Source organism: Copadichromis virginalis, linkage group LG18, assembly GCF_057382275.1.
Source record: "Copadichromis virginalis isolate Kocher_CV1m ecotype Utaka linkage group LG18, C_Virginalis_male_GT1.1, whole genome shotgun sequence".
In the NCBI taxonomy this organism is placed as follows: Eukaryota; Metazoa; Chordata; class Actinopteri; order Cichliformes; family Cichlidae; genus Copadichromis; species Copadichromis virginalis.
Window position 1 is genome coordinate 17,947,152 of NC_140635.1, and position 15,431 is coordinate 17,962,582.

Genomic DNA, 15,431 nt, shown 5'->3' on the forward strand with positions numbered 1-15,431 from the left:
TTAAACTGATGGTAATGCAAATACAGTAACTATTGCTATTCAAAATTATCTTCATTAGCAGAAATAATAGAAAAGGCAAAAGTCCTTGACTGTTTTCACAAAACAATGTAGCTAACCATGTACTTGGGAACTTTGATTGTTACATTGTCTTTTGTGTTATTCTTAAAGACAGTATCTGTTTCTGTATAAAACCTCCAGGCCTCCAGATTGTGCTGAAGTCCATCATGAAGGCCATGATCCCCCTGCTCCAGATTGGTCTCCTCTTGTTCTTTGCCATCCTCATGTTCGCCATCATTGGTCTGGAGTTCTACAGCGGGAAGCTTCACCACACCTGCCTGCCATCAGACGACATTCTTGGTAAGATGAGAGCATACAGTACTGTGCAGAAGTCTTGAACCACTCCTCATTACTTTATATTTTACTTCCAAGGAGCCCAACATTCTTGTAATTTCTTAAAGTGGAGCGACAGTTCTCCAGGCTTTCTGAAGCTCTTCCAAAGTTTTTCTTTGGACATTTTCTGCTTTTTCATCCATTTGCAGTCCAGTCCTTGTGCATGACCATTTCCTGACCAGAGGAATATTTATTGGTTTGTTAAGCCACTTGTGAAAATTGACCTATGAATGATTAAGGCATAACAACAGATTGAAATTTTCCCAAAGAGCTATTAGGTGAATACTTGGCATATCTAAACTGGACAAGTGGAGGACAAATGAAGAAGTATCAGGTGTGAAAGAAAAAACAACTGTCTATAGACCTGACACAGGACCAGAGAGATTCATCTACTGCTCACTGAAGCCTCATCAGAAATGGTCTTAGACAGAATTTGAAACCTTTGGTTCAAATCATCACCATCATGTACAAAGGAGTTCAACAGTGAGTATCTACAGCCATCTGTAAAACACAGTGGAGGCTCTGCCATGGTTTGGAGCTGCGTTTCAGCAAAACAGCAAAAACATACCTGGATAGAAAAACACAGAATGGAACAGCATCAGTCATGGATTGGCCTCCCGAGAGCTCAGACTGCAACATTGCTGAAGCAGTGTGGGGATTATCTCCAAAGAGAACAGGACTAAAGGCAGCCAGCAGTCACAGAAGAGCTTTGAATGTCCTTCAAGAGGTCTGGAGAACTATTCCTGAAGACAAGACTAAGAAATGCCTGAGCTTGCCTAAGAGAATTCACTGTGGGCTGAAGAATAAAGGTGATCATACCAAAGCTCCTTGGAATTGTACAAACTTTCTTTTTATATAGACTGTATTTCTACATATGTTTGCATGTGTCGGTAAAACCCCTGCACCTTTTTCCAGTTTTTCTTTTAAAAAAAAAAAGAAAAGAAATGATCAGTAGGGCTCAAGACTTTTGCACAGTGCTGCACAGAACACTGGTGAAAAGGTAAAAACAGGAAAAAGCTCACAGTGTAAGCATTTTATACAAACACACACACAAACCCACAGATTAAAATGCTTTTTCACTGTGGTGGCGATGTCCTTGCAGTTGTTATAGCTTTGAGTGCTGACAACATGAAATCCAAAGACATCCACAAGTTTCAAGGGAGAAAAATGTTGTCGCCATTTTAAACATCGCTGTAAACACCATGATTTAGAATCCTAAAATCATGATCAGTCTACATGTACTTTATACTGATTACAGGTAAATGACGCCTTTGATTGTATTTTATTATCAATTTGAGGGCTCACGTGCCGCCATTGTATCGCCGCTGAATTTAGAGGCATATTTTCAGGGTTTGTTTTGGATGCCTTGTAACTTACTGTGACTGATTCGCCAGGTAAGCTCAAAGTGTGATTTACTCATTGTTCTCTAACAGAGGGTGTGAACATCTTTGTTTGAGCAACTGAGGCCTTCATAGATTACAGTAGCAGCAGGCTCAGAGGTATTATTAGAGTTGTTGCTGGCTGATTTAGCTACTGCTTAATTACTCAACAACTACTCTGTAATCACACCACCGCACCATAGCATTTACTGTCCAACACAGCTCAGGGATGGATCGAGGTATAAAATTTTAATATTATAGCTGTCACGGCGTTCAGAGCAGGAGAAATAAATTGCTCCATTGTTCCCACAAAATTTAAAGCCTAAAGAGATGTTTTCAAACAAACAAAAAAGTTTCTTAAATTTATTTAAACCTTCTTCCATAGCAACTTTATAATAACAACGCATAAAAATATGAATCATAAGGCTTCACTAAATCCTGCTTGTGTCTCTTAAAGCGAGATTTAAACTAAGCAAAGAGATTTTTACTCCATCGGCAGATGAACAGAGTGTTAGTGAGGGTCAAGGACTAAGGTGAGACAGCAGAAAACAAAAATGTATTTCCAGTGGAGGATGGCAGTGTATAATGTACAGGTCAGTGATTGTTTCACCACAGATATTAAAAGGTCGTAGAGCGTAGAATAGCAAACACACTGGAAACACTAACCCGACTCTTCACTCTGTACAAAAAGTGTAAAAAAAAAAAAAGGACAAAAAATTGATTAAAACAAGCGAGCTATACAGTAACATGTTATCAGCTGTGTTGGTGTTGCTAGGTTGATTCTTGTAATGCTTTTCAAAGTGCCAGACTGGACTGTTTCCAGGGTTTATGCTGAAATAAGATAACCATCTGCCAGCTTCACCTTCCATTTGAGTGCAGCGAAAGAAATAAAGAAACACAAGAAAGAAAAACATTACTTCCCCAAATCTTCTTTAACTACTTTGATAACCTCCACACACTACTAACCTAGTACCTCAGACCCACCAGATCCAGATGTTACAGTGTTATATAGTTGAAGTTGGGGTATGATATAAAAATCGAAGACAGATTTTGTATGCCCTGCATCTGCCAATCATCTGTGAATATCCTCTCTCATAGCCAGGATGTGAGTCGTGAAAGCTGTCTTTATTATTTTTTTTAGCACTGCTGCTTGATTTTGTTGCCGTGGAAATGTGGATCCAGTTTGGATGCTGGCACTGGTCCGTACCTCCACATCTGTATTTTGTGGTAGAACTCGACTTTCACGCCTGTCCTCATTTGCCCTCCACTTGCACATTGTCTTCTGCACTTTAATGCAGACTTTCAGTTACCAGACCTGGGGGGCGGGATCCGTAAGGACCACAATCAAGAAAGCGGCAGTAGATGAATATCTGGGGTCATTATGTTTGTGCTTCAATAAATGGGCGCCGTGACATTTATGTTTCGTGCTTGTAGACAATGAGACTGTCGACTCGTCAGAGCTGGCATTTGCGTGCGGTGTGAGGAAGTGTCCTGAGAAGTACGACTGCAACGATACCTGGATCGGGCCCAATGACGGCATCACACAGTTCGACAACATCCTGTTTGCTGTTCTCACCGTCTTCCAGTGTATCACCATGGAGGGATGGACGGCTGTCCTCTATAACGTGAGCAGAAGCATTCAGCCTGAAAGTGAACCCTTAAACCCTTAATGCCTAGTGTTTCATATTTGATACACGAGTTTTTGAGACCTCTACATCGTCAGTGTGATCCCTCACCCCCTTGAAGGCTTGAGCACTGCAATGATGCTGAGTGTTTAATAACATAAAAATTATGGATTTCAGACCAACGATGCCTTGGGTATAACGTGGAACTGGATGTACTTCATTCCTCTCATCATTATTGGCTCGTTCTTTGTTTTGAATCTAGTTCTGGGAGTCCTGTCTGGGTAAGTGTGCCTCATTTATGTGAACATTTCTGTCCGTATTATGAGTGAAGACAGCTGCTTTCATATGTTTTATTTTTTCAGAGAATTTGCGAAGGAGAGAGAGAGGGTGGAGAACCGGAGGGCCTTTATGAAACTGCGTCGCCAGCAGCAGGTGGAAAGAGAACTGAATGGCTACCGAGCCTGGATAGACAGGGCAGGTACTGGGCAGCAGAACAACTTTACATCTTTTATTACAGTGAGTGTGGAGAGGCTTCAGTGACTTAATCCTGGATGTTTTGATGAGAAATGCAGCGGCTGATGAACTGAAGAAAAATGCTGAATCAATTAATCCATCAATTTTTTTTCTTTTTTTCTGGTCGTGGGAGAATTTCTATAACCAATTGTTTCCACATTGTTATAATACCACTAACAGTTCACTGTGGAATATTTAGTAGTGAGAACATTTCACAGCTGGACTGGTGAGTGAATGCTTTTGGCAATGTAAGGTTGAAACAAAGTGTTAGCCAGGATTCACTGTTCAGAAATATTCCAGCACGTACCTCCACCACAGTTTTGCTTCGCATAGCTGTTAAACAGAGTGAGCCAGGCTACCGTTTCCCCTTTATGTGCCGATACACTGAGTCTCTTCTTTTAATTAAAATGTAATCGCCCTGTTAAAAGCAACACAGTGATTTCATTACATTTTTGAAGAGAGACTGGTTTGCTGCAGACACCTTCAGACTTTTGGATCCGCAGCAGAGTAGCTGAGTTGAGTTGCAGCAAACGCACAGTGCTGTAATGGCAATCTACACTGCTAGGCTCCCACGCAAGCAGAGGGTGAGAAAAAGGTGATACTGACTCATTGACTTAAATTTGTGTGTGTGCTTATATACACGCGCTTCTGTGTGTTTGCATGTGCGTGTGTGTGTGTGTGAGAGAGAGAGAGAGAAAGAAAGAGAGTCGCTGTGCATGTGCAGTCATGTGTGCACGGGTGTGGGAGAGTGTGGGAAGAGAGGGAGAAAAGAGAGCGAGATATTGCGAGATTGTGAGCGAGAAAAGGAGCTCTGTCTTTAAGAAGGTCACACCGGCCTCTCGGTGCAGTGTTTGCATCAGTTTGGCCTCGGTTACAATGGGCGCTATGACTCTGAAATGTGGGTTTTTAGCTGCGGCTTGATTAAAAACAAATATTTCTGCATGTAACCTTCAGTTTTATTGTATTACAGAGGAGGTGATGCTTGCAGAGGAGAATAAAAGTTCAGGGAGATCACCGTTAGATGGTAAGTTCACATACTTTGCCCTTAGAATTATCTACATATACAGAGTGGATCAAAAAGAATCATCAGATTCTGAAAGGTTATATTTTTTTAAGTAATGGACAAAGAAGCTCGCAGTAAATTTAAAAATACATGGCCAAATATAAATGTTTACATTTAAAACTTACCAGTGCTCAATGTGTCCCCCTCCTGAGTCACGACATATGTACGAATGATAGTCCCATACTTTTGCAAGCAAATCTGAAGTCACTGCAGCCGCTGCTACCTACCGGCAACCCCATGAAACTTATGAATCCCCTCTAACAGCACCTGTTTCGACAGGTATAGGTGAACGGCTGTGGAATTAAAGCGCTTCAAAATACACCGTGTATTTGTTGTGTTTGATACTGCAAATTTTGGTATTGCTCCGATACCAAGTAAATACAGGGCCAGTGCTGCCGATACCAATTCCGATGCTTTTAACTTAGAAACGGGAGAGCTGTGTGTTAATATTATTATGATGAATCATCACCAATTTTCATATTGTTAACACATTTAATGACCACTAAATCAGTGTGATCTTTATTTTTTCACAATAATTAGTTAATATAATAAACCACTTTTCAGCTTTTTATGTATTTTGAAACATTTTGTTTACTTGTTTTGGAGACCTGTAATGGAAATGTGGCTGCCTCTAAAGCACTTTGGATCAGCCTCTGTTGTTTAAATGTGCTATGGGCTATAAATAAAATAGACCTGACAGTCAGCACAAAAAGGTTCAAACATTTTTTTTGATATATTTTTTCATTTCCAAAACAAAATAGTTTATTTAACACAATTCAGTGGGCTGTTTACTGAAGTTAGAGGATGGAAACAAAGTATCAGTATCGATCCAATACCAAAACCAGCGTCGGTATTGATACTATCGATATTTGTATCGATCTCACACTTCTACCATGGATATCTCATACATATATCTCCTAACCTATAATGACTACTCAGACCTTAAACATGACTCAATATTTTATTGATAACCTGGAGGTTACCATTGCAACTAAGCTTATATTAATGTTATATCAATTTAATGGGTTAAAAAACGGGAAGTGCCTGATTTTAATGAGTTGTATTACAGGCACAGCTGTTGCTGTTATGTTATTTATGTGGACCTTTAGTGTGACAGCAGAAGTCACCATTTCACCCGTTGTTTTCATTTTCATTTCTGACGTAAAGTTAGCAAAGTTGAGGTTTTGGTAAAGTTGAACTTGTGTGAAACATCTTTAGTGCTGAAGAGATCAAGTAAGAAGACGGGTGCGCGGCGAGGAGCACCGGGGGATGAGAAGTATACAGACATGTCTACCGCCAGTGAGTGAAGCTCAGTTACTCACTGTCTTTACAGTAGGCTTCTTCCTACTTTCTTTACAGGATATCACCTGTGTCTGAGCTCTTGAGTTACTTATATACTGTACCTTTCACATGCATATGACTAACTCGAAAATTCCCCCGCCTCCCTCTGTAAAAATTCCTTTCTTATTCTCCCTCTTTCTCCTTCAGGCATGTCACGATCGAGAATGAATTTCCGCAGCGGCCGCCGCGGCCCCGCTGCCTACTTGCGACGTAAGGAGCGCATGTTGCGCATCTCGATCCGCCGCATGGTGAAGACAGACACTTTCTACTTGATGGTGCTCAGTCTGGTGGCTCTCAACACCATCTGTGTGGCCATTGTCCACCACAATCAACCCGACTGGCTCACCGTCTTCCTCTGTGGGTTTCTTTTGTGAATGTCTGTGCTGTTTGCTTTTTTTTTTTTTTTAGATCAAAAAAGCGAAATCAGGTCAGAAAATACCTTCTTTCTGGCTGCACCCTGCTTCATTCTGCTTTCTGACTTTTGCTTTTTCCCCCTCTTTAATCTCCAGACTATGCAGAGTTTGTTTTCCTGGGGCTGTTTCTGGCTGAGATGTTTTTGAAAATGTATGGTCTGGGTTTCCGGCTGTACTTCCACTCATCTTTCAACTGCTTCGACTGTGGGGTGAGGTCCTTCATCTCCTTTTCTCACTCTGTGCTAGAATATATACATTTCTTGTGCTAAATGAAGACTAGGCTACTTAACGTCAGGGATACAATTTCTTATTACTTGAATAGATTATATAAACCAAAGTGAACCATCTTTACCAAGAACAAAGGGAGGACTGGACTTTATACACACAGTGGGCTGATTAGAGATATAATAATCAACACAGGTAAAAATGATGAAGGGACTAAAACTGAGCAAGAAAACCAACTTTCAAAGTAAATCAGAACATAAGTGAGAGAACTGATGGCAAAACAAAAAGAGGATTTCTACATTGCTGCACAGGTGAAGCATACAGAGCTTGATTTTTTCCTTCTGACATGTTTTGCAGGTTATTGTCGGCAGCATCTTTGAGGTGGTGTGGGGTTTCTTCAGGCCTGGCATGTCATTTGGCATCAGTGTGCTCAGGGCGCTGAGACTTCTGAGGATTTTTAAGATCACAAAGTAAGTGGGGCAGCAGGACAGTTCACAGAGAAAGTAAGTCATGACAGCCTGGGTTGCACAATGGTTGTTGAATTTTTACATGTTCCAGCTGACAAAAAAACCAACTAAACAAAAAAAAAAACCCAGAGGGTGTATTATTTTATTATTATTTTCTTTTTCCAGATACTGGGCCTCTCTCAGGAATTTGGTGGTGTCCCTCATGAGCTCCATGAAGTCCATCATCAGCCTGCTTTTCCTTCTCTTCCTCTTCACTGTGGTGTTTGCTCTGCTGGGGATGCAGCTGTTTGGAGGGAGGTGCGTACTGACATCCTTAATTGTCAGTGAACTCGGCCAAATCGGTTTTCCTTTTGATTTCAATAATAATGGCACCGTTTTGAAAAACAGTATCTTCTTCCTAAGATCTAAACAGCAGTTTCCTCAATGGTGTCCTAAAATAAGAGGAGAGGAAGCGATATGTCCAGATGAAAATAGCTCTGCATCCTCCTCCTCCTCCCATTCTTCCTTGGTCATATCTGACCCTGCTTTCTATCTGCCTCCCCTCTAGGTTCATCTTTGAAGATTACACTCCCACCAACTTTGACACGTTTCCAGCTGCCATCATGACAGTGTTTCAGGTTTGGCTCCCACAGATCCCCTCATTTCTGCCTGCTCTCCATGACACATTGCACCCTGGGATATTTCTCACCCCAGGCGCAGATTAAACAACTCTGCTCGCTCGCTCGCTCGCCACCCCCTGCCTCCGTCATCATCCCACACATCCATACACACATATGCGCACATGAATATCAGACAAGGGAAATGTGGAAAAAGTCCACATCATATCTGCTACACATCCGCTGCACTGTAAAAGAGTGTTTTGATCAGCAGACACTGTAATTATTGCCTTGCTGCCATTTTAATACTATACTTTGAACTGGTTAGTAGACAGTGACTTTGTCTCCTGTGCAGTGAATCTGATGTGAGCAATGTGCAAAATATTCTGTGAATTTGCCCACAGATTTTGACCGGCGAGGACTGGAACGAGGTGATGTATAATGGGATCCGCTCGCAGGGAGGCGTTCAGTACGGCATGTGGTCATCCATCTACTTCATAGTGCTCACATTGTTTGGAAATTGTATCCTTGTTGACCGCAAAAGTGGTCAGAAAGCGCTGATAAAAAGCGTGATGCCTATAAGTGGTGGAAGTATTTTAGATAAAAATAGCGACATACCCGAGTGTTAAAATGCTTAATATCAACAGAAGTACGGCGAGTTAAACTAGTATAAAAATGTTGTATCAAAAGTAAAATCTTCAGCAGAATATCCTCTGGCATCAGTAACATTGATGTTCTTTGTGGTCTTTATTGGTAAATGCAATTAAAATAGATTTGTAGGTGAGTAAAAGGTGAAAGGAAAGTATACAAGTGGCTGATTAATGACCAAACATACCTACACCAGATCACAGCAAGTACAGTAGGGGTCAAAGGTGAGTCAGCAGCTGGGTGGAGAAGGATCAAAACAGAAATTTATATTTGACACCAGAGAGCATCTTTGGATGGAAACAAGTGAGCAATATTTAGCGCTTTGGTGACATGACGGCATTTGATTTCGCGCTTTGCTTGAGTAGTCCTGAAGAGCAAGCTAACTGACATTCATGCGTTCGCCTAAAATGTGATTTTATTTGTACTTTTTGGCGTTTTTGTCCTTGACCGACATTACGACAGACACGCTGCTGAATGTCTTCTTGGCCATTGCCGTGGATAATCTGGCCAATGCACAGGAATTGACAAAGGTTTGCACTGTTTTTAAAGTTTGTGCTGTATGTGACACACGTTCTGCTGTTAACCGCTCTTCGATTGCGGGCGTGGTCTTCTTCTTTAGGATGAAGAGGAGGAAGAAGAGTTCTTCAACCAGAGATACGCCAGAGGAAGAGACGGCCTGATAGCTGAGTAAGTTACTGGTCGACATCTAACAAAAAAATCCACGTTTAAGATGAGATAACCACAGTCTTCACAGCTCTTAAGTAACTGAATTTGAAATTGGACTAAACTCTCTCACAGTTCCTCATTCTCAGTCGTTTTTTTAGTGTTTTTCCAAGTCATTTTCCAAGAAGTGAAATGAAGCTAATACTTAAGATATGAATGCTGTGGGGAAACTGATGGTTCCTCATCTTACTCTATTAGAGGGGAGATGTGTTAAAGTCAGATTAAAATAAGTCAAGATCATTTATTTCCACCATGAGAAGAAGTTGTAGGTGTAAGTGTCAAATGTTTAAAACAGTATGTTCCTTATTTCTTCAGCTGCGCGGTGAATGCAAGGTAGAAAGGCATGTTTAACGTACTGATGCCAAAATTATGAATGTAAATTGAATGTGCCTGATTTAAAAGCATGAGTCATTTCCGACTCTCCGAGCTGCATAACTGAAACTCCTGTGACTGCCTTGGCTTGTGATTGGTTATGGTCAGCCTCTTTTGTTAATCAGAGGGGTAATTCTTCACTGATTTCCTTGCTCCTTTCTGCGACCTGGCGGCTTTCCCACAGGTCTAATTATCCCATAAGTTTGGGAGGAGAAGGGCGGGAGGTGTACTTCAAAGGTTGTCGGGAACAGTGGGAAGTCTGAATGTGTGACTCTACTGGGAGGAGGCACACTTTGGAGTGGGTCTGATTTTGACCAAGTTTGCCTGATTAGTGTGACTCCGGCTCATCAGAATTTCCACTGTGACAATGACATTTTTTGTTGGAGGGCATAAAGATGTTACGTAACATCTGCGTGTCCTGCAGAGGCACGTTAAACCTCTCACTGAGAACACTGACCTGGCTAGATTATGGCTGCACCTGTCCTTCCTGTGTTTTACACCTCAGACCTTTTTCACAGCAGATTTTCACTGTATTCGCAGGAAATGCACAGCTGCATTCAGGAAATCTAATGACGGCTGATTTCTTCTTGAGGAGAGTATTGTGGAGGCTGGCGCTCTGAATTAGCATACTGGGACATTTAATGGGCCACCACTAACATTTGAGCTATGACAAGTCAAAATGGCTGCTGTGAAAAGGGTCCATTAACTACAAATGTTACTAAGTCAGATTTTCCTGACCATATATAATTAGAGATTGATAAATGTGTTTTACCTTCTTCCCAAGTAGGCTTTTATTTATGGTGCAATAAGAAAATCAACTTGCAGAGGCTCAAAGCTTCTTTTTTACAGAATAGTTTTATTCAACTGTTAATGTCTTGTAGTCGTTAAAATACTATTATAGAGTAATGTTGAATAAAATGACTCTGTTGGTGCTTTTAGGCTTTGGTTTTAAAGTACAAATGTAGCAAACTTCCAAGAGTAGACAGTACTGTGCAAATGTCGTGAGCCACATCTCGTTTCTCTATATTTTGCTTCCAAGGAACCAGACTTTCATGTAAGTTTTTAAAGTGGTTTTGAGCAATAGTTCTCTAAGCTTTCTAAATGTCTTCCAAAGTGTTTCTTTGGAAAATGGCTGCTTTTTCACCAGTTTTCAATCCAGCCCTTGTACCTGACCATTTTTAGAGGATTAAGTTTTGTTTTGTTGTTTTTTTTTTTTTTTTGTTTGTTTTTTTTTTTAGTTACTTACTCTGCATGATTAAAGCATAAAATGCACCTAACTCAAGGGACAAACCAGCGTAGTGTTTATACATAACAGACATAAAACTGTTTAAAATTGAATCTTAAACTATCATTTGTTCCAATTTCTTTGGTTGATCCTACAAAAAACAAGAGACAACAGAGTTTGACAGACATAAAATAGCATTTTTCCACCAACAAGGTGATTTCCAGAGAACTAGTAGCTGAAAACTTGCCATGTCTCAACATGGTGTGCAGTGTGTCCGTAAAAAAACTGAAGAAACTGGACAAGTGAAGAAGAAGAAGAAGTGGAAGGCCTAAAAAAATTATTCCAATACAGCATTCCAGTGGAAGGGAAGCAGGGAGAAAAGTCTGTGGTATTCCCAATAAGAAGTGCATGGAAAATCAGTGGCAACGGGTTTTATGAAGCAGTTATATAATACAAATTCAAATCAATATGTATGGAGCGATCAGGACACTGAGCATCTACAGCAGGGGTCTCCAACTCCAGTCCTCGAGAGCTACTGTCCTGCAGCTTTTAGATGTATCCTTGTTCCGACACACCTGAATCAAATGAATGGCTTGTTACCAAGCATTGCCAAACTTGATGGCGTGCTGAAAAGGTAATTCAACCTTTTGATTCTGCTGCGTTGAAGTAGGCATGCATCTAAAAGCTGCAGGACAGTAGCTCTCGAGGACTGGAGTTAGAGACCCCTGGTCTACAGCCATCTGTAAAACATGGTGGAGGCTCTGTCATGGTTTTGGGCTACATTTCAGCCAGTGGTATCAGAGGCTTTGCCAAAATTTGATTTTCATCCAGCATCCTGCATTATCTGGAAAGCATCTAAATGGCAACACCTTACTGCTGAAATTGAAAAATTAGAATTGAAATTTATGCGTAGAGGAGGTCAGAACAGAGGTAAAACAGTTGAGGCTCTGTCATGGTTTGGGGTGCATTTTAACCAATGCTGTTGGCTCGAGAACTATTCCTGAAGACTACTTAGAGAAATGAGAAGAAAACCTGCCTAAGAGAGTTCAGGCTCTGTTGAAGAATAAAAATGGCCATACCAAATACTGACTTTCACCTTGTTTCAATTGTATAAACCAAATTTAAACAAATGAAGGGTCACTCAGTATTTTTTTTAAAAAATGTAACAAAAAAAAAGTATTAAAAATTATTCTTTAGAGATATGGCAGAGTGATGGGGAAAAAATCCTTCTGAACTTCTAATATGAACTTGTCTATTTTAGCTACTTCCAGTCAAGTCAAATCAGAAGCCGTTCAGCCAGGTTCCCCTAAAAAATAAAGAATTTGTTATTAGTGAATTAGAGAACAGACGCTGTGAAACAGAGAGTAGTAAAGGATATCAAAACAGTAGCAACTCTAGCATGCCATGCACATATTGTAAAATACTAGTGTCCACAAACAGCTGAGGCTGTACTTCTTTTTGCTGCTGTTCAGCAAAACACAAGGGAGCACCGAAGGGTGTGGCTGATGCTCCCATTTGTTTTAATTTGAAATGACGGTGCTATATTGCGACACCACCAAAGTCTCTGCAAGCTGATTTGTTACCATATGGATCAGGACTAGCTGCTGCCTGCACACCTGATCTACTCTGATCACCAGAAAAACATGACAAAAATCCCCAAAGCGATGCGATGTCAGGACACGCCTGCATAAACTCTCTCTTACTGGTCTCGGACTCTAGCTGTGACACTGAATGTATCATTTGTCTGTTACATATTTGAATGTTAGTCTCGTAAGTGCTGCAACAATCGAGGTGCTGATTTGATGTGTATTACAGTGTTCTTCTGGCTCCATCATGTTGTCTTGTTATATGCTTGTTACGTGGCACTGACCAAAATGTTGTGTTCGATCATATCAATCGATCATCAGCCATCAAGATCTTTGAATTTTGAATATATTTAATGTAAAACGCCCAAAACTATACAGCGGCCTTGAATGCAAAGTGTGCATTATGATAAATTAAATGCTAACTTCAGTCCTCTTTTGGATTCAATTGCAAGTACAGTTTGTTTCCTCTGGACGCGTTTTGTTCGGTGCCACAGCAAATGTTCTGTGTATGTTGTTAAACACTAATGTCTTGTTTTCAAATAATCACTCATTGATTACATGGACAACAAAAGAATCTGAATACCAGTAAGTATAACTGTATGCATCTGTGTCACACAGAATTTCTCTCTTGAGTTTTCGTACTCAATTTCCCTTAGATGTTACACAATGTTTGCACCTTGATCCTGCACCCTTCGTTTTTGTTCTCGTGGGTTTTTGTTTTTCTCTTTTACTTTCGATCTGTCCTTACTTCTCAGGCATTGTTTGAGTTTTTTGGATGCCTTTGTATTTTTTGCACATTTTTTTTTTCATGGGAATTTTTTTTGTGTGTGTTACTAATCAACTAACATTATAAATTCACAGAAAAGGTCTGTCCTTTTCTTGCAACTTTTATTTTACTTGTTTGCTTTTTAAAATATATTATTGGTATGCTAAATGAATAATAGTGTTCATGTCTTTTTTGGTCACTAATTCCTTAAGATGAATTGCAGAATATTTATTTCGAGTACATTGTGGTCCTCAGTGGCAGAAGAAGACCCTACCTGTATCGGAAACGTGCGATCCACAGGGGCCGGCCTACCTTTCCAGATGAACCGGATGGTGCACTGGCTGCTGCAGACGAGCAGCCCCTAAATGGCTCCAATGCCTTTGCCAACCGCCGCGAGAGGAGGAGAAAAGTTAACATGTCGGTGTGGGAGCAGAGAGCCAACCAGCTGCGCAAACGGCGCCAAATGGCGAGCAGAGAGGAGCTGTTCAGCAGCCCTACAGAAGACACCGTCGAAACTCCTACCATTCCCCACCACCCCTCCAACCTTTCCTCAGAGGCCAGCCCAGCTCACCTACCTGAGTCACCGATGTCGGTGGGGATGCCTCTTCCCGAACCTCCAATGTCCATCTCTATTCCCATGCCGGAGCCTCCAGCAGCTGAACCTCTGGTAAACCTCAGCGAGGAGAAGACAGGAGGACCAAACCACCGGGCGGCAGGTGGTGGCAGACACAGGATGGCCCGAAAGTTCAGGTCCAGTCAGGCGCCAGAAGATGGAGCCCGTCATAGACGCCACCGCCATCGCGAGGCTCGTATTGAGGCGAAGAGTCTGGACTGTACGCAAACGCCACACGAGGTGCTACATATCAGAAGGTCGCTCAGCCAGGAGAGAAAAGTACTGGATGAAAGAGAAGAAAGGGAAGAAAGGGAGGACAAAGAAAGAGGAGAGGAAGAAGGAAGCTCAGTCCACGATGATGGGACATGCATCGTTAACCCCTATGCAGAAGTTGGAGAAGATTGTATAAGGTAAGCCTGCTCTCATGCATTTCTCGACTGGTGGAAAGAAGCTAAAGTGTTTTAAATTTTAGGTCATTTGCATCATTTTATGTATAGATAATATTTTTACCTTTTATGCTATGCTATGCTTAGAAATAAACACCAAAGGATTACGAGGTAGGACACTCGTTCAACAAATGCAACAAGGAAATGCGTATATAGATACCGCAAAGCTGTGGCACAGTTTCTCCATGTAATGAAAAAAATTGTATTGTTACTTGAATTTAAGTTTATTCTGGAGCAGTTAAGCAAAAAGCAAAATTCATTTGTTCTATAGTAATTAGTTATATGGTCAAACATTCTCGGAGAGCAGCAACATGGCGTTAATACAGAGCAGACCAGGTGTCAGTGACAACAATAAAGGAAAAGCTGGGGTGGATGTGGGTTGCAAAGAGGATTGCATCAGTGGTGTTGGGAAGGTCACTTTTAAAATGTATTCCACTACAGATTACAGATTACATGCCCCAAAATGTATTTTGTAACGTATTCCGTTACATTACTCAATGAGAGTGACGTATTCTGAATACTTTGGATTACTTAATATATTATCATGCTGTTTACAACTACATGAATGTACTATTGCTGTGTGATTTATTACTTTTACTGAAGGTTGCACTCCATACCAATACCAACTAGATTTTTAAATCATAATATAAAATGAATAACAGTAGGTGGACATTAGGTAAGGCTGTGCTTTATGCAGCGATCTCATATAGAAAACTATTCCGCGCGTATATAAAACAGGTCCGCCGCTCCGAACCGTAGTAAAGGGACCTCTGGCTAATACGTGGGTTCCGTGTCGGGCTCATAACCGAAAACTAGCTTCACTTTGTTGTCTGGGTCAACTTTGCAAGCGAGAGACAGAGAGAGGCGTAGAAAGGCTGCTCCAACAGAACTTATTGTTTTGGAGGAAAACACGACCACAGTGTACAGTCGAATCAATAGTTTACTTACAACGGGGCTCGTCAGGCACTCTTTTTGGCTACAGTGGTTATTATCATATTTAAATGTTTCCATCTACCGTTTCTGCTCGGTGACAACTCGTA

General features: G+C 41.0%; 1 protein-coding gene across 8 annotated transcripts in view; it reads left to right on the plus strand.

The window, feature by feature from the left end:
- Window positions 1-15,431, plus strand: part of cacna1eb (calcium channel, voltage-dependent, R type, alpha 1E subunit b) — a 70,131-nt gene that overhangs the window by 33,131 nt on the left and 21,569 nt on the right. For 5 of the 8 annotated variants that reach the window (XM_085439884.1, XM_085439877.1, XM_085439878.1 and 2 more), the window contains 17 exons: window positions 199-357; window positions 3,204-3,394; window positions 3,572-3,675; window positions 3,757-3,872; window positions 4,878-4,931; window positions 6,189-6,269; window positions 6,459-6,668; window positions 6,821-6,933; window positions 7,307-7,419; window positions 7,582-7,713; window positions 7,964-8,033; window positions 8,417-8,534; window positions 9,123-9,190; window positions 9,280-9,347; window positions 9,699-9,716; window positions 10,795-10,809; window positions 13,588-14,355. In XM_085439884.1, coding sequence (XP_085296010.1) covers window positions 199-357; window positions 3,204-3,394; window positions 3,572-3,675; window positions 3,757-3,872; window positions 4,878-4,931; window positions 6,189-6,269; window positions 6,459-6,668; window positions 6,821-6,933; window positions 7,307-7,419; window positions 7,582-7,713; window positions 7,964-8,033; window positions 8,417-8,534; window positions 9,123-9,190; window positions 9,280-9,347; window positions 9,699-9,716; window positions 10,795-10,809; window positions 13,588-14,355 — 2,398 coding nt within the window. The remainder of the gene's footprint in view (window positions 1-198; window positions 358-3,203; window positions 3,395-3,571; window positions 3,676-3,756; window positions 3,873-4,877; window positions 4,932-6,188; window positions 6,270-6,458; window positions 6,669-6,820; window positions 6,934-7,306; window positions 7,420-7,581; window positions 7,714-7,963; window positions 8,034-8,416; window positions 8,535-9,122; window positions 9,191-9,279; window positions 9,348-9,698; window positions 9,717-10,794; window positions 10,810-13,587; window positions 14,356-15,431) is intronic. The other 3 variants (XM_085439885.1, XM_085439881.1, XM_085439879.1) reach the window with 2 other exon arrangements.